The sequence below is a fragment of the Oryza brachyantha genome, chromosome 6 (assembly GCF_000231095.2).
Source record: "Oryza brachyantha chromosome 6, ObraRS2, whole genome shotgun sequence".
Classification (NCBI taxonomy): Eukaryota; Viridiplantae; Streptophyta; class Magnoliopsida; order Poales; family Poaceae; genus Oryza; species Oryza brachyantha.
In genome coordinates, this window is record NC_023168.2 from 13,268,057 (window position 1) to 13,292,213 (window position 24,157).

The 24,157-nt window shown below is 40.1% G+C and overlaps 2 protein-coding genes across 2 annotated transcripts; one reads left to right on the forward strand and one right to left on the reverse strand.

Annotated features, from left to right (window-relative positions):
- Positions 1-1,807: 1,807 nt before the first annotated feature.
- LOC102721565 (probable 3-beta-hydroxysteroid-Delta(8),Delta(7)-isomerase) lies at positions 1,808-3,644 on the reverse strand. Its single transcript, XM_006656947.3, has 4 exons — positions 3,495-3,644; positions 2,921-3,070; positions 2,712-2,820; positions 1,808-2,217 (listed from the first exon to the last, which is right to left on the reverse strand). Exons 1-4 carry the CDS (start codon positions 3,631-3,633, stop codon positions 1,962-1,964), a joined length of 654 nt encoding a protein of 217 aa, XP_006657010.1. The 5' UTR covers positions 3,634-3,644; the 3' UTR covers positions 1,808-1,961.
- Positions 3,645-17,779: 14,135 nt separating this feature from the next.
- LOC102710413 lies at positions 17,780-23,903 on the forward strand. Its single transcript, XM_006656068.3, has 3 exons — positions 17,780-17,821; positions 19,018-19,098; positions 21,349-23,903. Exon 3 carries the CDS (start codon positions 21,694-21,696, stop codon positions 23,581-23,583), a length of 1,890 nt encoding a protein of 629 aa, XP_006656131.1. The 5' UTR covers positions 17,780-17,821; positions 19,018-19,098; positions 21,349-21,693; the 3' UTR covers positions 23,584-23,903.
- The last annotated feature ends 254 nt before the right edge of the window (positions 23,904-24,157 follow it).

Consider the following 24,157-nt stretch of genomic DNA (forward strand, 5'->3'; position numbering starts at 1 on the left):
CTGGAGCGGTATCATGTTTGATACCTCGTCGAAATTATCCCGTTTCAGTATGATATCTAGTACCGATGAAGTATCATGTTTGATACCTCGTCGGAATCATCTCGTTTTCAGTATCGGATATGATACCTACCTCGTCGGAGTCATCTCGTTTCCACTATCAGATTTGGTTCCGATTAGGTATCGTGTTTGATACCTCGTTAGAAATATCACGTTTTAAAATTGGATCCCGTATTGTAGCACTCCCTTTTTTAATATGCTACTCAAAATTAGATTTTTCCTCTTCGTACCACTATTTCCCCCTTATATAATCTTATAAACCACATGGAAAGATAAGACGTTCTCATTTTTACTTTTTATGCGTTTTGTACCAATTCCTTATAGTGATTTTTGTTAATTGGCTTATGTGCTTTTTTCCCGTAAGGATTTTCACTGGAAATCTATGTCTTTATGATGCCTCTATTTTTATAACATGGTCTTCGGATCTAGGTCTATTTTTTGCTACTCATATCCTCTGTTCCTATATAGTTCACTCATAAAATTGGATTCCTAGAAGACCACATCATCATGAAATTATAGCTGTCCTCAAAACTGATTAGCTTTGGATCTGTCGCCACGTGTACATGGATTTCAGCCCATTAGATCCACCCATCCTTTTCAGCCGAAATGCCCACCATGGAGACAAAACTATACATTTGGTTCCAATCCATCCGTAATTTCATCAATGGAGATACCAACAGATAGATTTAATACTTATATTATTAGATACATACCTTCTATTTCAGTCTAGCTTCAGTTATCACTACCTTTCTACTAGTTGATGTAATCAATAAAATAATGCACCTTATATATTTGCATATTACTATTAAATTATGTCTTTACACTGTCTTTTATACGTGCTTCATTTGATATGACATGTATTTGTTCATTGTGTTTATAATTCATTTTAAATTTAAATTCTTAACTGATGTTATGGTTCTCATTACGAATCTAAAACTACACGCATGCCAATAGTTCATATTAGCGTTCAGATTTTAAAATTTCTAATATGCCCGCAGTAACACGTGGGGTATCAACTAGTTCATATAATCACCATCCCACGTATAGTTTTGAGCCCAGCATGCAAGCCTGGCCGTCACTGGACTCTATAGCTGGTTGATCAGAGAGATGGCCCAATAGCCATGGAGCGACTGGCCGGAATAGCTACTAGCTAGCCCATTCAATGATCAATGCAAAATCTTCCAATGGGAAAACATTACCATTTTATTTATTCAGTGGAGAGCACAGCAAACCTGTTTTAGGCTGCGTTCGTTGCCCCCTGCTAGATAACTTATCCCTCTCGTTTTCGTTTTCTACGCGTATGTTTTCCGATCTGCTAAACGGTGTATGTTTTGCAAAAATTTTCTATAGAAAAGTTATTTTAAAAAATTATATTAATCTATTTATATCTTTTAATAATTAATTAATCATGCACTAATCTATTACTATGTTTTCCGCGTTAGAATAAGTTAACTTACTCTTATCCAACGAACACGGCCTTAGGCGAACTAGCTAAGACCAAACTTTTACAGCAAGACATAGCTTCGTAAAGTCATCAACAATTAATAATATAGTACTCCGTTTTATAATGCAAGATGTTTGATTTTTTTCTTATAATGTTTGACCATTTGTCTTATTTAAAAAATTATGGAAATGTCATTTATTTTGCTTGTGACTTACTTTATTATTAAAAGAACTTTAAGCATGTCTTATCATTTTTTATATTTGTACTAAATTTTTGAATAAAACAAATGGTCAAACGTTTCAACCAAAATAAGTCCAATATCTTTCATTATAAAACAGAGGCAGTAGGATGCAGCTTTTCAGTAATACAAGGGTTTCAACAGGAGGAACAAACTAATGATGTCGTCCACAGTACTACAAATGTGTATTAATTCCAGCCAAGCTGTGGCACAACCATATGCCTATGTAGTCTTCATCTTTTCAACTTGAAACGCTGCATAAATCTTCTTAAAGCTCCTTAGGGTAACGAGAGTTGGCATCACAACCCACGAACTGTTTGCGCCAACGAAATAAGCCCAGAAGTAGAACGGACTAACCCAGAAGTTGAAGCCATCCAGGTATGCTGTGGCGTAGTAGACCAACATCCCGTAGAGCTCACAGAGAGAAACAGTGAACTGGATGGTATGGCTGTAGGCCTTTTGGGATGCGATGGCATAGCTGCAAGAAGCAAACCTTTTGTCAGGTAGAAACAATAGAAAAACAACACGCGGAAACACTGAAAAAAAAAGGTCTTCTACAAGCTCCATGGAAATACAGGATGTACATTGTCTAGCTTAATTTTTTTTGTTTTTTAAACTTTTTAATAAATAATTTTATTACTAAACATCAATAGAAAATATTTTCACTTTATGAACCTTAACACCGCTGCCACGCAAGCTGGTCAGTGTGACGTTGCAAGACAAATATGTCACACCGTCGGTGACGTGCAAAACTACCATACCAAATACTTTGTGTGGCAATCTTGTATTGTCATGCCAATGTTGATGGCGTGGCCAAACATTCATACGGTGAAAATATTTTCTCTTGAGATTTAGTAATAATTATTTATTAAAAATGTTTAAAAAAATTCGCATTGAACTGATGTGGCTATTTTAATTTCGTAACAACACATGGGCATTCTTCTAGTTAGATCAAATGAGGAGAAACCATACACAGCAAGGAGTGATGCAGGACCAGCCAACAACACATTGATTCCTGAAACTGTAACAGCTGCAGGGTCTCTGGCGACACATCTGGAGTCGCCTTTGCCGAACTCCTTCCCTGATCAAGGCTGATGACATTAATTTGCACATCCAAAAAATACAAGAAAACACAAATGATATCAAGGACAGGGTAAGTAAGCAGCGGTAGAAGAACATACAGAGTTCATCGAAGAAAGAGGGGTTCTGATTGCTGAAAAACCTAGGGGAGAAGACGAAGGCTCCCTCGGTGATTATGTGGGTGAGACCGGTGTAGACAAACCAGCACATGAGCCAGCGGTCGGTCTTGGATAGCCTGCCTCCATACATTCCTGCAAAGTTAACAGCCATATATATCCACACGAGCCACAGATTAATTAGTAGCCTAAAGAGCAAAGCACAAGCATGGCACAGCCATTAATGGTGTGATCAAGCTGATAATGTATAGAGACTACTAGAGGCATGACAATAGCTGCCGAACCAATCAACAAGCATCATGACATACACAAAGATATCAGCTTTGGGGATCGATGGAGAGAAAACCAAATGATATATTTGCAGACGAAAAATAGTTTTTGGATAAAATTTTTATATACGTAGCAATATAAAAGCAAAAAAAACTAGAAAATAAACTATAATTAAAAAACTCAAAATAAGGTTAAAAATTTATTAAATTTTAACTTAAGCAAAAGCAGAAGCGAAAACGGGAAATGAAGTGGAGATTGCAATGAGATTGACCGGGCAGGTTGCAGGTACCGGAGATGAGCCAGACGGCGACGATGATCACAATGGAGATGATGAGGTAGGGGAGGAGGATTTCCATCTGGGAAAGCTGGAGAGGCACAAAGCCGGGGAGGCGCAGGTCCGCCGGCGAGTAAGGATGGGGGTGCTCCATTCCACCTTCCAACCGGCCAATCAATCACAGCTCAAGACGTACTGATCACACGTCCCAACGATCCTTCTCCTCGCCTTTGATTGGGGGCAGCAATTGTATACAAGGTCATTCTCAGAGAAAAACTAATAATATAGTCAATAAGCTGGCTATAAGACTTCTTATAACTTTTTTTAGTCCATCCATATAATATAATAGTTAGCTCTTCGTCATTAATGCAGGACCTACGTGTCACTCTCATAGAGTTTCTTGGTTCCTATGTCCGAGCTAGCTACAAGCTTATAGTCTGCTTACATTCTCTCTCATCCCTTTCTCCTCCACATAAGCATATAGCTAGCTTATAGCCTGCTATTATACTTACTCTTAATGTAAGTTTTATGGACACGATTACCTAGAGTGACGTGTCATCTAAAAAGTTTAAAACTAGGATAAAACACCCATCTCTCAATGCATGGTTTCATCTATTGTTGATTCCTAGATTACATTCAAGACACAAGTTGTCTAGGTAACAGTGTATAGAAGGTTTCATCTTAATGAAACTCATTTTATCTCTCTCTTCATTAATATTTTGCCACATCATCAAAAATGTCTACATGACACTCTATTTATTGTCCATGAAATTCCCAATGAGATTGACCTAAGAGCAGGTGCAATAGCAGGCTATAAGCTAGCTATAAGCATATTTTAAGAAGATAAGAGGGAGAGAAGGGCAACGGATTACTAGTTTATAGCCAGCCGCAGCACGGACTCCAAAACACATGTGTATGACAGGTGAGACCGGAAATTAGTTGTGTAGTATATGTTATTGTATGTATTGGCTATTAAGTTAGTTATAGATAATTTAGAGCCAACAGTTGGCTATACTATTGAACTTGCTCTTACAGCAAGTTCAACGGTATAGCCAACTCTTAGCTCCAATTAATCTATAGTCAATCTAATAGCCATTTCATACAATAGTTACCTACAAAGTATTAATACACGGTTTCACATGTTATACACACGCTGCGTCTTGGAGCCCGTGCGACAGCTGGCTATAAATTAGTAGTTCACTATTATTCTCTTCTCTTTTACCTCTTTAAAATATGTTTATAGTTGACTTATAACCTGCTATTATACCTGCTCTAATACATATAAAGAATGTTATCACAAAACCCATATCTCATCAAGTTATCAATGCATTTCCACGTTCATTGGGACCAAATTAAATCTTGAATTTAATTCCTACAGGATGGGGTGTTTCTCATCAAGCTATTCACATGTCAGATGTCATGCAAGTAACGGGGTGTTTCTTTCACTCTGACTTTTTTCTAATTAGAAGTATTAAATATACACTATTAATAAATCAACCTCATACTCTAGACTATTTCGCGAGACGAATCTATTGAGCCTATTAATCCATGATTAGGGAATGTGATGCTACAGTAAACATTTGCTAACCATAGATTAATTAGGCTTAAAAATTTATGTAATAAAATAGCTTTTATTTATATAATTAGTTTTATTATCAGTTTATATTTAATACTTCTAATTAACGTCTAAACATCTGACGTGATAAGAGGCTAAATAAAGTCCTTGAATTCAAACACGACCGAGTGATATCTAAACAATAATAGAGGTTAGATTATATGGACTTGAGTATGGCGTCTGATGGTGTACTGTACCACACTGTACATTGATGATGGGCGGCACAGAATATTTAAATTAACAGAATTGCCAATTGATAAAGATAGTGCATTGCATGTGCTGGTGAGATAAGTATGACTTAACAATCGTCTCGTATTTTCATCAGCATGGGCAATATATATGAAGAATGTAAATATCAAAAAGTTATAATGCATAAAGCACAATAGAGAAATTCAAGATAAGCTTATTTGGATACTACTCCGCACTACATATATTTTTATCTATTATTAAGGTATGAGATTTGGTAATACTTCTCATACATAATAAGTCTCTTTGGGTACTTAGAACATTTGTGGATTTAGAAAAGAATCCAACTAATGCTTTTTATGCTGGCCAAATACCTGTACACTGCAATTGATAAAATTCAATGAAGGTGTAATATGCTTCAGCAATTTTATATTTACAAATTTTCTGTTGCGGCAACAATCGAACTACAAGACTTTCAACAACTCCGTGTATCATCATCTCAATTTGACTGTTACTAGCTGTCAGGTGGTCGAAGGGTCTATTAGAAATTCTTAGGATAAACAAGGAGCTTTTTACATAAGCTACTCTCATGTTGATTAATTTAATAATTTGATTTCACTAGCTAGGTGCTATAAAGAGCGTGCGTGCATTGATCGTAAAATGATGCACGAGCATTAGGGCATTATGTTCAAGCAGCACTACGCAAACCAACGTTGCTCTAGAAAATTCAAAATTGAATGGTGTTAAATTAATTGCAAACAGATCTGCAGGTTAATTTACGTCATCGACTAGTATATTTGGTGAGGTGGTGTTTAGTTGCCAAATTTTTTTTTTGCAAAAACATCATATGCAACGTTTGATCGGATATTGGAAGGAGTTTTCGGACACGAATGAAAAAACGAATTTCACGGTTAGCCTAGAGACCGTGAGACGAATCTTTTGAGCCTAATTAATCTATCATTAGCGCATGTTGGTTACTGTAGCACTTATAGCTAATCATAGACTAATTAGGCTCAAAAGATTCGTCTCAAGATTTCTTTCATAACTGTGCAATTAGTTTTTTAGTTCATCTATATTTAATGCCTTATTTAGGTGTCCAAAAATTCGATATGATATTTTTAAAAAAAAATTAGGAACTAAACGAGGCCTGAGTACCTCTCTCCTCGTGGAGAAGCTACGTGCGATGACGAACTGACGAGGTGGGTTGTTGCGATGCCGCTAGACGAGTGGACAACGCAGGTCTGCTGCATCAACCCACGTTTTGTAAATTGGATAATCAAAGTGGGTTTGACAGGTTAGTGGGGCCAGAAAATCAAGTGAGTTAGAGCAACTTCAACCGGCTCTCTAAATCTTACTGTCTTTTTATCCATTTTGCAAGCTTGATAAGAAGATTTTTTTTTTCATGTTTCTGAATTTCCAATGGTCTCTCCATATGCTACTCTTCAAATTTACTAGATCACACATGTCACTAAAGAGACCGGTGGGTGGTTGAGGGGGGAGAGGTGATGGGATCCATGTTTGGCAAGCTGGATGGCTTGCTTCTGTATTACTAAATCTAGCGAGTGGACAAGTTCAACAAGACAACAACTTGATGATAAGGCAATATGTTGAAGTCAAACTTTGTTTCAAGTTTGCCAAATTGAAGCCTGGAGAGACATATAGCTAGGGGTGAAAACGGTTCGGAATTTTTCCGGAATCCGGACCGATTTTCGGATACGGCACCAATCGGTCGGAATTTTTTTAGAAATTTTTGAAAACGGTATCAGAATCGGAATTTTTTTCAGAAACGAAAACGGATACGCGGTAAGCGTAATATCCGGCGGAACGTGGAATCGGTCGAAAAATTTCGGGAAAAATTTTCGGAATTCCGAAAAGTAACATCATCTAAATTAATGAAAGTAGCCCAGCCCAAATTTCAAATCGGCCTAGGCGACCCGAGAGTGGCTGGCCAGCTGGCAGCCTAGCCACCAACCACCGCACCACTCGACCAGGGTCGCAGGCACTCACCGGGGCGGGAGGCGGCAGACCGGCGACTGCACCCGTGCGTGCAAGTGGAGGGGGCTGCAGCGATGCTGCCCCGCGTCGCCAGCGTCGCTGCCCGCTTCCAGCCGCATCGGCTCGTCGCCCGTTTCCAGCCCCGCCGCCCCCTCCCACTGCAACCCCGCTGCCCTCTTCAGCCCCGGCGCCGGCGAGATCTCGCTCCGCCCCGTAGGTGTCGGTCCCGACGCCGCCTCTACTCCATCCACCGGCCCCCGTCGCCAGCGCCGGCCATGGACGCCCTTCGGCCCCCGACGCCGCCTCCAGGTCATGTCCACTTTTAGGGGTTGTTTAGGTTGCAAAATTTTTTTAAAAAAATATCACATTAAGTTTTGAACACATATTTGAAGTATTAAACGTAGTTTAATTACAAAACAAATTTCAGATTCCACCTAGAAACCGCGAGACGAATCTTTTGAGTCTAATTAATCCATCATTAACACATGTTGGTTACTGTAGCACTTATGGCTAATCATGCGCTAATTAGTCTTAAAAAATTCGTCTCACGATTTCTTATATAACTGTATAATTAGTTTTTTGGTTCATCTATGTTTAATGCTTTATTTAGTTGTCTAAAGATTCGATGTGATGTTTTTGGAAAAAAAATTTGGGAACTAAACAAGGCCTTATTCTCCCATATAAATATGAATCATGAATGTTACTGTGACACGTGGTATTTTAGAATTTATGATGTGTTTTTCTTTTGGTTCTTTTGAGAATATGATATGTTGTTTAAGAGAAGATTTTCATACTCATTTTGAAGCATTTTTATATTCCGATAAATTTTCGATACCGTATTCAGTCCGCTTTGTATCTGCTCCGTTTTCGTTTTCGATATTGTCTGATTCTAATACCGTATCCGGGGTTTCCGGTTCCGGTTTCGGTTCCGAAAAAATATGAAAATGGAAATGTTAAAGGTGGTTTCTCTATTTCCAAGCTGTTTTCATCCCTACATATAGCAAGGCTATTGGAGTTGCTCTTAGTGGATCGCTATTAGCCTTGCTAGTTGGCTTTCGAGGACAAAATTGGCAATTGGAAGACAAATACAAGCTCCAATGGACTTGTTGCCTAAGAGCAAACCCAACAGCTTATGCATATATGATCATCTGTATGGTCATTTGGATGATCATCTAAAAAATATTCTCCATTCATATTATCTTGTACTCTAAGAGATCATTCATAATATACCATCTATATTTATTTTATTAATATTTTGTAATCACCTACTCTCATGTTGATACTCTCATATTGATATTGCTCTCTTCTCTTGTAATTGGATGTTGAAATATGTATGGAGGAGAGAGAACATTCAAATTTAGAGATGACCTCGTGATATGTGCAGGGGTGGCCCGTTTCGGTGAGTTGGATAACTACTATTTGAGGAAAGAAGTTGTTGGTCGACTACAACCGTATTAGACATTGTTGTGTTGCGCCTTAGCGACCAATACGCCTCTCCTGAGATTGTTGATCTTGCCGGTGCAAATTAACTCTATTCCTCCAAGCAATCGAGACTAAGTAAGAACAAGATAAAAACAATTTAAATTGCACATAAGAATTTAGTGTCAAGATAAACGATACAGCTAATAAGGTGGGGTTCCGAACATGTAACCATGAATCCTGGCCGGATGTATAATTACATGGAAGTAACAATGGCTAAACTTTCAATTAATCAAAACCCGAACAACCCTAAAGGGATAACTAACTATTTATAGGAGTAGGAGTACGTCCTATGGGTCTCTAGGGTCGTGCTCCCCTAGGTTGGGGCACACCCCACTTGGGCCCCTCGTTGGCCGGGTCTTAGACAAAGTTACAAGCCTATTGGCACAATATAGATGACGCACCACCTTGTTTTTCCGATTACGACCAAACAAGATGGAATTTAGATATGAGGCTAGATCCATTAGAAAGAGGACTCCAATTGATTTCCATCAAATACACACGGGGCCAAAATGGAATTCGTATATAAATTTGGTGGTCGTTTGAATACAGCAATGTAGTGGGTGGCCGAATCAGATTCCAGCACTTAAACATCTTGATCTTGAAGTGAGCAATGGTTGTATCCGTAGTAGCCATAATCACATCACCTCTCTTCAATTTGGATGGCCATCTATTTTTGCACGAAGGGATACATGATCTGCTGGAGCCTGTTTTTCTTTTCATATCATCTACTTTTAATATGGATGATAGAATGTATGAGCTACTGGGTTTGCTCTAAGTGGTCCAACCATGTGGATGGCCAAACCTACCTTCTCAATGGCCAAATGTAGCTAGCCTTGTGCACTTGCCAAAGGTGGATCCCATCACTACTCCCACCGTTTTGTCCCTCTTTCCTTCCCCGTGCCCTTCCCTAGAGAGCAACAATAACGTTGTCCGAACCCTGCCGCCGATGCCGTGGAGGAATGAGATTGCCGCAAACTCCCATCATTTGCCTTCTTGCTATCAAGAGCGTCGCTGACTCCACCCATTATCTCTAGCTACCCACCTTCCTATTGCTGACTGTGTTGCTGCCGCCTTGAGCTACAGATGGAGATGTGGTGGAGGAAAAAGGCGCAGTGGAGGAACAAGGTTGTTGCCGCCTTCCCTCATCGGCTCCCATCGTCTGCCTTCCACCGTCCACCTCCACCCGCCGACTCTCGTCGCCCGCCTTCTTGCCACCGGGAGAGTTATCCACCTTGTTGCGGTCGATAGCACCATCTCTGCCCGTTGGCTCTAGCCATCCACCTCCCTGATGTCGGCAGAATTAGTCCGCTTTCTTGTTGTCGATGGCAATGCCTCATTTGCTAGGTCTAATCGCTCGTATTCATGCTGCCGACATCTCAACCTCAACCTCGCATGCCCACAAAGACTGTGGTGCCTCCACTGAGAGGGAAGGATGTGAGGGGAGCGGAGAGATAAGTATTAAGAAAAGTAGAAGCAGGTAAGACTGACTTGTGAGTCTCGCGTGTTAGATTGGAGATTGTAGTAGATGAATGGTTGGAGTAAAACACAAATTTAACTTTGTATATTTTTGCATGTTGTCCAATAAACGTTCAAAGAGTGATATTTGTTCATATCGTTAAAGATGCTCTTAAATGCAAACCCTCACCTACAGTTGGTGCCTCACGTTGTCAGTGGGACGATCCACTGTGGACAGTCCACAGTGAGATTGACCGCACACCAAAGTTTTTGTTGAGATGGACGCCAATGGCGGTGACACGTCAACATGTATAACACCCTGAATCATTTTTCCAAGTTTAAAATTAATTTAATACATGTAATTTTGGAAATTGTTTAAAAACACTAAAGGAAAACATACAACAATAAAAATCCTTAAATAAATCCTTTTCGGTTGGGTGCAATTTTCTCAAGTTCCCCATGTGTCAAACCATTTACTTGAATTTTTAGAGAATCGGAAACTATTTTCAACAATCCAAAAATAATTCTCATAATTAAACTAAATCAAATAAAAACAATCTCAAATTCAATCGTTCACCTCGCGGGCTGAGATCCGGCCCAATGCTTCCTTCCTCCTATATTCCCATCCCAGCGTATGCGCGGCTGCCAGCAGGCCGGCCCGCTCCTCCTCTCCCCTCCATTCTGTATCGGCCCATTTCGGCCCAACGCGGCGCAGTAATAGCAATCCGGGAAGGGAAGCCCAGTACTAGCGCAGCAACCAGCAGCATCCAAGCGAAAGTACCAGCTACCAAGTAGTAATAAATTAAGGGAAATGGTTTAACTATATTATTTTTTTACCGCTTCTTTATTGTACTAGTAGTAGTATTATTCTTTCGGTAAAGAATTGGTCTTAACGGTGTGTCATTTTCCTGCTGGTATTTCCCGGACATACACCGCCAAACCGTTCGTCTTTTTGCCAACAGTTTGGGCCTCTATCGATATCAATGGTTCATTTTGCTACGTCCAACTTGTGCCGTACTTTTTGCAAAGAAAAGCCTACGTTATTAATTATTGTTCAGTAAAAAAAAATAACATTCCATTTCATATTACAGGACGTTTGAATTGTGAAATGGAGTTGGTATAACTTGTATTACTGGCTGTCACTCAGTTTGTTTATGTGTGTAAGCATAACTTCTGCCATGAAGGTAGCAGAGAGCTCCTCCCTCCATTTTCTCAAATAAGCATTTTCACAATTTGGATTGTATATCAAAATATAAATATTTCTAACACTACTCTCAGTACTAATTATTCCATCAATCACTTTTTTTATTCTTGTATATTTCTCACCTCTATCCATTCTTCGTAGCATCGTGATGTTTTTATTATCAAACTTAATCCTAGCAAGTATTTTAGAAATGTTACGTATCTAGGGTGGAGGTAGTATTGAATACTCCCTCGGCTAAAAAAAAAAAGTTATAACCACGTTCTCACGTTCTCATTTAGATTAACTTAGTGTATGCACGTGTGCACATAATATGGTGTGTGTTTTGATAGTAGGTGTGCATATAATATGGTGAGTGTTTTGATAATGAATAATTTAAAATAAAATAAATTAAAAAATTTGCTAGCTAATACATTCTTAAATACACATTTTGTATTACGAGACTGGGAAAAAATAGTTAAACGAGAGAGTAAAAGAGAGAGAGGGGTGTAGAGGTCGCTCTCACAGCCGAGTTGACGTCAAGCGGAAATAAATCGAATTCGCAGATCGAGGTAGCGCACCATCATCAAATATAAGACGCCTGACGAGAGCAGCTTGCCCGGTTAATTTTAGTGTCGACATGCCTGCTGTCTTCACATTATTCTTGGCGTCATCAGCAAGTGAGCCAACAATGTGTCGACATGCCTGCCTGCTGCCTGTACGTCTTCACATCGTTGGCGTACGTACGTCTATTTTCTTGCCCCCTCTATCAAAGTGACCAATTAATTAATTCGAAACAAATGAAACGTGATCGGCTTGGCCATGGTCTCAGCAGGTGATTTACATACACAATTCCCCTAATTTCCTGGCAAAGTGGGTGAACTTCCCCGCTTGGTTTGTTCTTGGCTATTACTTCCTCCGTTTTTTCCCTATATTTAAATTATTAATATTTTTATGATTTGATTTATTGCCACCGAAACTGAAGAATAACTTATTATTTTGATTATTTTCACAAAAAATTTGAATAATCAAATATAGATTCAAAAATCAACGTGTTAAATAAAAAACTGAGAGAGCAGTAGATTATTAATTAATTGATTCCACGCTTGCTGGCTTGCGCCATCTGACGAAAAATAGCAGCAACTAAGGTGGTGTTTAGTTGCCAAAATATTTTGGTAAAAACATCGCATCGAACGTTTGATCGGATGTCGGAAGGGGTTTTCGTACACGAATGAAAAAACGAATTTCACAGCTAGCTTGGAAACCGCGAGACAAATCATTTGAGCCTAATTAATCCATCATTAGCACATGTTGGTTACTGTAGCACTTATGACTAATTATAGACTAATTAGGCTTAAAATATTCGTCTCAAGATTTCTTCCATAACTGTGCAATTAGTTTTTTTGTTCATCTACGTTTAATGATTTATTTAAATGTCCAAAAATTCGATGTGATGTTTTTTAAAAAAAAATTTGGAAACTAAACAATGCCTAAATATATAGCGTCATGAGATCACGCAGCCTACGTATACGCACTGCGTTGCACACGAGGAATGTATCCAGCTTCGGTCAGCATCAGATGTGCATGATACATCTAGTCTCATGTTCTTCGTTTAGGCCCAATTAATTAATTAGTTAGTAATTAAGTTGTAGCACTATATTATATTACTATCTCAGATCTGATCTAGATTCATCTAGTTGATATAATCTTTTATATACGAATTCTAGCCAAGTTTTCGGTTGTACAAGCGTGCCATGTGGCACAGAAAAAAAATCCTGCGTTTGCTATCTTCCCAGAGCCGCCGGATTGAGAATCAACGGTGAGAGATTGTTGCGGTGGATCTAAAGTAAAATACGAGTCATTAATCTCAAGTTTTTATTATCGTGCAAAATATCATTGCTTGAATATTGACATAAAATATTTGCATGCAGATTTGCAATAATCTTATTTTATCTTTACAATAGCCGACCACAGTTAAGCCATGAATAAAACACCTTCTCTGAGTTAGTTGATAGCAGTTAGAATAAGTCATATATGCATGCAGTTAACCAAACTCATGCTCCAAAGAAGCCTGGCTTGATAGATACATGAACCAAACAACAACATATATCACGCATGCATCAGGTTGGAGGAGCTGGATCTGAGTGCTTGATACGAGCCAGGTTATAGACTAAACACAAGCATCCAATCACACCCTAATACTTCCAGTGAAATTGCTTCACTGAGTGCATTGCCCGCAGCCGCCTCATGTGTGTTGACTGGCCGTCTCCGCCACATCCGGCTAACGTACGACTGCTCCTGTTGCGCCGCCTTTGGACGCGCCACCGTGGCTGGCCCGCCGTCGGCCTCCGTCCGTTCCGCCTTTCGGTCGTCGCCTTCGCCATACGGTCAGGCATTAACTGTTGTGTTTGTTCCATTTCTTTTCGCTTGTATTTTGATTTCTGATTTATAGCACGAACCCTACATTTATTTAAGCTTATACTGAGGACTTGTTCTACGGCTATATTCATATATTAATCCATGTATATGTTAGCATCCATAATCATACAAAGTTTTAAATTATGAAACAGAAGTAGTACTTTATTTGTTTATAATATGATATAGTCAACCAGAGCATTCACTGAGGTGATACAAACTAGGAGAAAAAGCTAGGTTTGAGATCGTGTATACTCGTTTCACAACATTTTTTATTTAATACCATTGATTTTTTTTGTCTAAATTTGACCATTTGTATTCTTCCAAAATTACATAATTATTTAATTATTTTATCATGATTTGATTTATTACTAAATATACTTTAAACATGACTTATAATTTTTTTGTTTGTATAAAAAATTTGAATAAAACAAATGGTCAAAGATAAATAAACATTAAAGATGTCAAATAGAAAACCAAATGATCACATTGTATAGTAGGCTTAATTAAGCTAGCTCATGTAGGCCGCGTTCTTTGTCCCCCGTAAGTTAAACTATCTCTCGTTTTTCACGCGCACGCTTCCCGAACTGTTAAACGGTATATTTTTTGCAAAAAGTTTCTGTAAGAATGTTGTTTTAAAAAAATCATATTAACATATTTTATATTTTTTTAATAATTAATTAATCATATACTAATCCATTACTACGTTTTGTATGTCTGGCATAAGTTAACTTACGCCCACTTGGCCGAACGCTGCCTTAGAGGTGGTAAAGTCACATATGTAGTGGTAGCTACGAACCATCTAATAATTCACTAAAAGAAAGCAGAGTACGCTTTTACCCTTCTGTTCCCCGAAAAAAAAAACGTAGAGAAACGAGAAAAGAAACGACAGAGAGAGCGTGCAAACTGTACCGTGCCAAATTGGACGGTGGCTGGCGCCTGGCGGCGCATGCAACTTTGCGAGGCCTCCTCCTCCTACTCCTCCTCCGGCCACACGAGGGAGCCACACGAGGTGGGTCCCGCAGGAAAGATCTCGTCCTCCCCTCCCGCGTGCGTGCGCGCGCGCGCGAGCGCCCGCCCACGGAGTGGGGCACACACAGCCACGGCAGGAGCCAGGCGGTGGAGGAGGAAAAAAAATTCAAAAAACAAAAACAAAAACGCAAACGCAAACGCAAACGCGATCGAGAGGGCGACCCCGAGGCGGAGGCCGCCGCGACCGCCCCTCGTTCGGCGTGGGCCCGACGTGTCAGTGTCTCCAGAGGAGGTGGGGTTGTTCGCGTCAGCCGTGACGTGCAGGCGTGGGGAGATTCTCTCCACGCCGGGGTCGCCGCGGCCGCACAGGGGGGATGACCACCAACGCGAGGGACCGTGGACCGCTCGATGACACGTGGGCCCGCTTCGTGGTGCGGCCCACCTGTCTGTGGCTGTAGCTGGAATATTTATTCAGTGAATCCGTAGTGGGTAGGTACGTATAGCGCGATGGCGGCCGCCGGTTCCAGCTTGCTTTCCTGGCTGCTTCTCGCTTTTGCCTCGTGGTGTTTTGGTGGTTTCACTGTGTGGGCCGATTGGTTACATGGAAATCTTTCGTTTACCTCCTTGGATTTGTAAGAATTTTTTTTACCGATTATGTATCCTTCTATAGTTTGGTCTAATGTCTAGTTAAATCTCGTGCTTCGTGCTTTGCTAAGAGGAAAGTAAATTTATTGTATTATTCAGGATAAATAAAAGTATATTTACCCATCATTTTGTTTATAGGAAGTATTCACTTTAGTTTGATTTTATATGCGACTATTTGTTTAGATTTGATTGTTATTAATATTAAGAAGCTTGACATATAATTTACAAAATTTATAATGAGAGTAGCTGGGTGGCATATTACTCCCTCCATCCCTAAATATTTGACGCCGTTGACTTTTTTATATACGTTTGTCCATTCGTCTTATTCAATTTTTTTTAAAAAAATATATAAAGCTATATATACACATAAAAGTATACTCAACAATAAATGAAATGATATAAAAATAATTAATAATTTTGAATTTTTTTTAAATAAGACGAACGGTCAAACTTGCATAAAAAAGTCAACGGCGTCAAACATCTAGGGATGGAAGTAGTATTAGACACCCTCCTGCTTATTTTTGAAAAGAGTATAAATGTCACTCTTGTTTAGGTAGAAAGTTGTTTGTCTTGTGTTTTGTTGTTGAGTAATATTTTAGAATAATTTTTTTGTGTTCTATTAGTTTCTTTTGAGCTGATCAAACACTAGAATCAAAGATAAAATTAACATAAAGTAAATTACCTATATAGAAACGGACTAATTATGACATCCAAAATATACATTACCTATACATCAATTCTTTTATATATCAATATATATTGTGTATATATATGCTTAACTTCATTTAGCATTCATATGAATGTAGGTACTACTAAAAATATTACATTCTCAAACGGATGTAGTTGATAATAGCTTACATTCTCATTTCACCTTTTCACCGTAGACTTGATCGTTTTATTGTAGGACTAAATACAGTGTATTTTTACCATGGAAAGGTAGGTAGAGATGAATTAAGTGCCAAAGTTTAGAATAACCACAAAAATTATGGTCATAAAACAATCAAAATATGTTGATAGGGAAATTTAACTACTTATCACGATAAGGTCATGTTCTAAAGAGCTAACTGAGCTTAAGCTACTCATTGTTTTTCATTAACGTTTTGTGTGAAAAAAATCCTATATAGAAGTTGCTTTAAAATAGTTAAATACATTTTCAAGTATTTAATAATTAATACTTAATTAACCATATGCTAATCATGCTTCCTTATTCCCATTTCCTATCAAAATGTTTCCTTATACTCACTTTCCTCTTTCGGCCTCATTTTTGTTATTTCTACACAAGCCAATCAATGGTGGAGCTTGAGTTCGTTAAAAAACAACTATGGAACTTAAGGTGGTGAGAAAAAACTTGGGCCTACACTACCCCACGACATAACTCTATAAATCATACATCCTAAGCTATATTTCAGCCTACGCATCATCGGTGAGCATGCTGACACGTGGTCCAATGGGTCTGGTTCAAAATGGCGTAATAAAGGTGAAGGTGAGGGCATAGCCTAAGCTCCACCGTCGCTAGCCAAGCCCATCAAGGCCTACTTCATTGGAAAGACACACTAATTCATTGTCAAGCACATGATCCTCATATTCATATCGTCAAAGGGGACTTCGATCCTGAGGAGGTTAACCCTAACTACAGCTCAATTGAGCCCGTTGCTGGTGATAACAAGGTTGACCTTGACAAACATAGTTGCTCTCTTTGTTCGTATGGTACTTTCGAAATAGAAGTAAAGGGCTCGAGCTTCGCCAATAATTTCATATCTGGTGTGAACGTCATTGCTCATAAGTTTTTGCCGTCGACGCCGCTATTTTTTAGTTAGGGTAGAATGAATAAGAATTATTTCTATGGGATAAGATGACGAAGGAATATAATACGCCATAGTTTATCGATTAGGAGAGAGTTGAAGAAAGAAAGAGAGGGGCGTAATGGCATAGGACTCCACTTTTGACAAAAATAAAATAGAAAGGGAGGATAGATAAGAAGTTGCTCGTCCATAGATTGGCAGGAGTTAAAATTTACCCCGTCGTTAAAGGGCCTAGATGGAAAGAAACTCCTCCCCACCGGCGGCGCACATGCAGAGGGAGAGGAGGAGATCCTTTGACAGACAAAACATCTGCTGCTGATCTCCACTTTTTGCATATCACCCACCTCAGATTTCCCCCCTTGTCCACCACACATACACGCACCGCCATCACCTCCTCCTCCTCCTCCCTCCACCACCACCACCACCACCATCGCCACCACGGGACCTCTCGTCCCATCCACCACCAATCACCTCATCTCTCGCCTCCTTCCTTTCTCTTCTCCTCCCGCCGCCGCCGCCACCACCACTCTCCACTCTGTCTGCCTGCCCCGCCCGCCGCCTCCTCCGACCTCCGCCCGCCGCCGCCCGCCCACAGGTCGGTCTCCTCTCTCCCACCTTTGTTTATTGTTTCCCCCCTTCCGTTTCCTCCTCTACCTGTCGGCCCTGCCCCCACTCCCCGGCCTCTCGTCTCGTCTCGGTGGAGACGCGTTCTGGGGTTCGGGGTTCTCTTGGCTGGGGCGTGAATTCGAGGGTGCTGTTACTGTTTCTAGTGTTCTTCTGCTGCATCCCTCCCGCGAAGGGCCAAACCCCTTCTACAGTCTCCTTCTTTTTTTTTTTTTTTTTTTGTATTTGCATCATGGCCTCCTCGTTGCCTCGCTCGGTAGCTTCTCTCGGAGTGGCCGCTTGGTTGGATTGTGCCTCTCTAGTTCCTCTCCTGGCTGCGTATAGCAAGAATCAATCACCTTTAAATGCGATCTTTCACCCGTGTTACCAAAAACGAAATACTTCTAGCTGTTTATACTTTGACTGTGCAACAAGTGTGGATTCCGAATCTTGAAATACTACGTATTTACTAGTATAAAAGAAAAAAAAACTCGGCTCCAGCATCCGGAGGATGTGGTGTGCTGCTCTGAGTTTAGTGTAGTGTAGTGTACCATAAAAAGCTCGCGGTTTTGATTCGCTCTGTTGATTAGGTTGCGTGCGTGGAAGATGCTCTCTTTTATCCCTCTGGTTGGTTCATGGATTATTTCGATGTGGTAAAACATTAATTTCTGGTGTCTAGTTATCAACTGATATAGTTGAATCTGGAGACCAGGTTCCATTTCTCTTGGTGGCATGATGGCTCCAAATCAAATAGAGAATATTCCCTTTTTGTTGAAATATCGATCTGTCATGCCTCCCAAAGATGTGATGAAGCTGCTGGCTGTGATAATATTCCCACGATTCTGGTGTCGATTTTATGTCATGCATCATCCTAGCATGTAAAGTTGCTGACTGTGATACCTATCTGGAGTGCACTGGTTCTACTTTTTGTGGTGGTGGTTGTACTGCATGCATGTGCAAATATTCGAGGTCTCCGTGTAAAGCTCATAGGCTATGTGTGAATTGCTATGAAACTTTTCTAGTGCTTTATCTCCATACACTTATTTTCCTGTGAAAAAAAAGTAATGTTTTGGTTTGCTGTCGGATAGCCAGATTACTTGGTTGCGTTGACCTAGTTATAAATAAAACATCATATAATTTCTTGATTTCTAAATTACTGCTTTTATTCTAACTTTTTTCTCATTGCAGAGTGAAGCTGCTGAACTTTTCTAAACCAGCAACTAGAGTTTTGCTGTATTAGATTGTCTGCTGCTGTTTCTTCACTCACTGGTAATGGTTGTAAGCCTTTGATTAATCACCGGCAATAAGTTTCTGTACTTACTGCAGCATATCTATCTTGCTGCAATGTATCAAAAGAATATGCATCAATTATGAATTATGAATTTGACTTACTAGTTCTCTTCTTTCATTATACTGCACGAATTGTGCGTGTGGATTCTGGCTTCTTGTCATGTACGATCACTTACTAGTTAGTGGCATCATCTTTACCATAAAGTTACGCCTACCTGAACACTTATTTCAAGCATCCACCCCACCTCTTAATCTTAAATCTCATTGAACTATTTGAATGACAACAACAATACATGCAAGAAGCCTAAGTTCAAGCCAGAAAACTAAACCAAACCTTTTTCTATTTGCATATGATATACTTTTCTGTGGAAGTTAATTTTCTAAGACAATATCCTCAACATAACAGATCTGCATTTTTCAGCAACTTACATACAATTTTTGCTACATTGTATTTATTTTTAATGGACATGTATATGATGTTTTTACTGAGAAATTTTTCTGTTCTAATATTTTAAAATGAATATTAAAACAAAACGTACGTATCTAATCTAACTGAATCCATATGGTTCCAGTATGACTTTTCTGATTAGTGCGTTGATGCTCTATGTATCACATAAAGACGCTTATGTTAAAATGAATGGCTGAACTGGTGAGAAACATTTTTTGATACTTATAGTTTCAAACAAAAAAGGTGCATATTTGGTCCTTTAACTATGGCCTTGGTCTGACTTTTGTACCTCAACTACAAAATCGTTCAATCTTTCTCCCTTGACTCTTAAAACTGATTTCATCCGTGAGACCAAACCAGGGTGTTATGTAATGACATGTCATTGATGGTGTTAGATGATTCATGACTAGTAATGAAATGTGCAGAGTCTTGGAAGTTGATGCACCAATAATGAATGATTTGTGGTTGAGGGACTTTGGACCAATCCTATAGTTCAAGGACCAAATATGCTATTCTTGTTTTGAAATAAAATGCTACTAAAAAAATTTGAGACATCAAATTGAATGACTAGGGCCGCATTCGGTAAGGGACCGGATAAGTTAACTTATCCGGTGCGGAAAATGTAGTAATAGATTAGTATATGATTAATTAATTATTAAAAAATATAAAACAGATTAATATGATTTTTTAAAACAACTTTACTATAGAAATTTTTTGCAAAAATACACCTTTAGGCCTTGTTCGGTTGGAGGGGCTATGGGCGGGATTGAGCCACAATCCCCTTGGATTTCTCCCCAAAGGAATAAATCCTGACCCACAGAAAAATAGTTGTTCGGTTAAGCCCAGTCACGGTTCTAGCCCAGTCCATCTTGGGATTTTTTCATTGTCTTGGCTGAGGAATTAATCCTCTCCATTAGTGGTATGGAAAAAATCCTGTCATCTTGTGTGATAATGTGTAAAATCCCAACTTGCTACTTTCTATAAATTTCTGCCAAAATGAATGGATGTTTTTATGGAAGATATGAGAAAGTTGGGGATTCAAACCCCACAGGAACTGGGTGACATGGGAGGGGTTTACCCAATCCGTCCGAGGATAGATTCCTCTTGAGGATTAAATCCTAACTAACCAAACAAGGCCTTAGGAGTTCGGGAAGCGTGCATGCGGAAAACGAGCAGGCTAAGTTAACTTATCCTCATGGGCGAACGCGGCCTACGTTGTTGATGAGGCATGACCAGACTTCATACTAAACCTTTTGCATTTGCATAGTATCACTATGACATGGTCCTTGTTATAGTAATTACTATAATACTTTATCAAATGTAGATAATCTATTAAACATTCTTCTGGACCACTCTATGGGGGTGTTCTTTTCTCCTCTTTCCAACTTATACTCCCTCATTTTCCATGCGCACGCTCGAACTGCTACTATGTGTTTTTTGCAAAAGATTTTTGTACGGAAGTTGCTTTAAAAATTAATTCATTTTCAAGTGTTTTTAAGATAATACTTAATTAATCATGTGCTAATGAATAGCTTTGTTTTGTGTGGCTCAAAGGACTGAAAGGAGACGTTCTGAACCTGAGGTTCGAACGCAGCCTGTGCTCTAAACCTCTAAGCATTTGATGGCACAAAACCGATCAGCTACTTTTGTTTCTGCTTTAACTACATATGTTTCTGCCATGTAGTATGTTCTCTTTTTTTTTATTATGTGCATTTTGTTTTCTCGGTAATACACTTCTAAATCCATTGTTGTTCAAAGCTCATATATTTTCATCCATGCAGAACCTAACTGCCTTGATTTGATCGGATGAAAGCAGCAATAGTTGCTTCTGGTTGTAGCTTTACTGTTGCTATCTGAATAAGAAGTCTCTCTCTTTATTGTGAGCTAAGAAATGGATCGCAAGGATACTTCTGGATTTGTTAGTGGGGGATGCAAAGAGGCAAAGGAGTTGCTTATATTCCTGACTTCTTAGTTTCTTTGTATATTATGTAACTCAGAAGTTCCACTGACTGTATTTTCCCCTTAAGATTGGTCAAGTAGAGCCTCAATATTCTCAGCAGCCTGAAGCAGTTCAACATCAGCTTGGATTCTCAGTTTTTACTACACATCCTCATACACTAGGGCCAATGGATAATCAGCTTGGATTCTCAGAATTTACTGGCAAATCTTTCAACCCAAGAAATGCTGAAAAATGGACCATTGTTAGGCCAACAGACACCCAACCAATAGCTTGTCCTACTCAACTTGATGTGCTTGCACAAGATAGCACACAGAATCTGATGTCAAGAGGGATCAAGAGAAAGTGGGTTGACTTGTCGTTGGGTTTGGGTAACTCCTCAAGCTCTTCAGAGTCAAGCAAACAGAGCATGGAAACATGCTGCACCATGTCTTCAGCAAAGGACAGGGATGATGGCTCCTCTTTCGATATAAATTTTCAGTTTAATCTGTATAATGAAGACACCTCAAAACTGGACAGGCCTGATTGTAATGGCAACAGAGTTTTGGAGAAGGCTGTGGATCTCGAGTTATCTTTGACTGTTGGACCATGTGAATCTGCTGTGACGAATGTAGACTTTTCTACAGCAACCAATCACCAGTCTGTATTTCTGCAATCATGCAATATGTCCTCAGTTCCAACAGTGGACGAAGGATCAACGTCTGCTCGCTGGAAATCTGGTGGTAAGCTACTTCCTTACCTGCGTCAGTCTGGGAACAACATTGGTCTTTCTTCAAGTAAAGAGTTACTAGGTAGCTCCAACCAGTCACAAGATCTTATCCTACTGCCATCAATGATGCAACTGCCACAAAGTCCAGTAACCAGTACATCTGGGGTTGTCAGCTTTCAACAACGCTGCAACAACATAAAAATCTGTTCACAACCAGGATGTGCAAAAGGTGCCCGAGGTTCCTCAGGGCGCTGCATTGCACATGGTGGGGGTAGAAGGTGCCAAAGAGAAGGTTGCAGGAAAGGAGCTGAGGGGAAAACCATCTTCTGTAAAGCACATGGAGGTGGAAGACGCTGTGAACACCTTGGATGCACAAAGAGTGCAGAAGGTCGTACAGATTACTGCATAGCCCATGGAGGTGGCCGCCGTTGCAGTCGTGAAGGGTGCAGAAAGGCAGCAAGAGGTAAATCTGGCCTTTGTATTAAGCATGGTGGGGGGAAGCGATGCCAAAAACAGAACTGCACAAAGAGTGCAGAGGGACAATCAGGCTTTTGCATCGCTCATGGAGGTGGTCGTCGCTGTAAACATGAAGGCTGCACAAAGGGTGCTCAGGGGAGCACTAACTTTTGCAAAGCTCATGGGGGTGGGAAGAGATGCACATATCTGAATTGCACTAAGGGTGCTGAGGGAAGCACTGCTCTCTGTAAGGCCCATGGAGGAGGAAAACGCTGTTCAGCTGATGGGTGCCCAAAGAGTGTTCATGGTGGCACCGAATTCTGTGTTGCTCATGGAGGTGGGAAGCGATGTGTGGTACCAGGATGCACCAAGAGTGCAAGGGGGCGGACTGACTGCTGCGTCCGTCATGGCGGTGGTAAGCGGTGCCAGTTTACCGGCTGCAGCAAGAGTGCACAGGGGAGTACTGACTTTTGCAAGGCACATGGGGGAGGTAAACGATGCTTATGGGGTCAACCAGGGTCTGGCATTGGAGATGGCAGCGGTACATGTGAGCGCTTTGCAAGGGGTAAGAAAGGCCTGTGCGTTGCGCACAATGCACTGGTGGAAGACAGCCGAGTCCGTGGCGGTCAGACAGTTGGAGCTATGTCCTTACCTGGCTCTACGGATGCGGGTGCTGGTGGTGTTGGTCATGGGACCCTTCCCGGAAACTCTTTCAAATTTGGTGAGACATGTGCCGCCAACGCTGGGCAGTCTCTTCATCATGTACAAGCACCTGGTCCGGAAGGTAGGGTGCATGGTGGCAACATTGTGGCTATGCTGGCTAACGGCAAGGATTATCAGAAGCAATTCAACTTTAATGCTGAGGCTAGCACCTCTAATCGCAACTGGCTGTAGTGCATTCATAAAAGACCCATCATTCCCTTCAAAGGGTCTTCATTTCAACTGGCAATTAACTTCTGTTCCTACCGCTGTATTAGGGGACTATGCCCTGATGATTTAGCATTGCTGTGTTTATAGGGGCTTCTTCGTGCTTCGTTGTAGCCATCTTGTGTTATAAATAAAAGGGAAAGTAGTGTAATTGATATTAGTGAGCAATTGTAAAATTCTAATGTTTGTTGAAGATGTAACACATCTTCGAAACTCGTGTTGAATGTTTGTGAACGCAGTATTATTAGCATTGTAGGAGGTATCCGGGAACCTGCCAATGCTTTTAAGAGACTGTTTGAACTCTGATATTTGTTGCTTATTTGTTGTTTCAGCTGATTTTTGGGGTCTCTGGTCCTCAGGTGTATAGTGTTTACTTCTATTCTAAATAAGCAACAATGATCTGGTTAATGAGCTTGTGAATCTTGGTAAGTTTACTCCCAGCAAAATGTGAAACTTAGATCTGTCTTGGTTTTATAATGGTTAGTTGCTATATGCTCACAGGACACCCTTTTATAATTTCAAAAGTTGCTTTGTGTCATCT

Coding starts and splice junctions, on each gene's coding strand:
- LOC102721565 (XM_006656947.3), bottom strand. CDS start 3,633: ATGGAGCACCCCCATCCTTACTCGCCGGCGGACCTGCGCCTCCCCGGC. Junction 3,071..3,494: donor CGCCGTCTGGCTCATCTCCG/GTACCTGCAACC, acceptor TTAACTTTGCAG/GAATGTATGGAGGCAGGCTA. Junction 2,218..2,711: donor CCTGCATCACTCCTTGCTGT/GTATGGTTTCTC, acceptor TGCTTCTTGCAG/CTATGCCATCGCATCCCAAA.
- LOC102710413 (XM_006656068.3), top strand. CDS start 21,694: ATGGATAATCAGCTTGGATTCTCAGAATTTACTGGCAAATCTTTCAAC.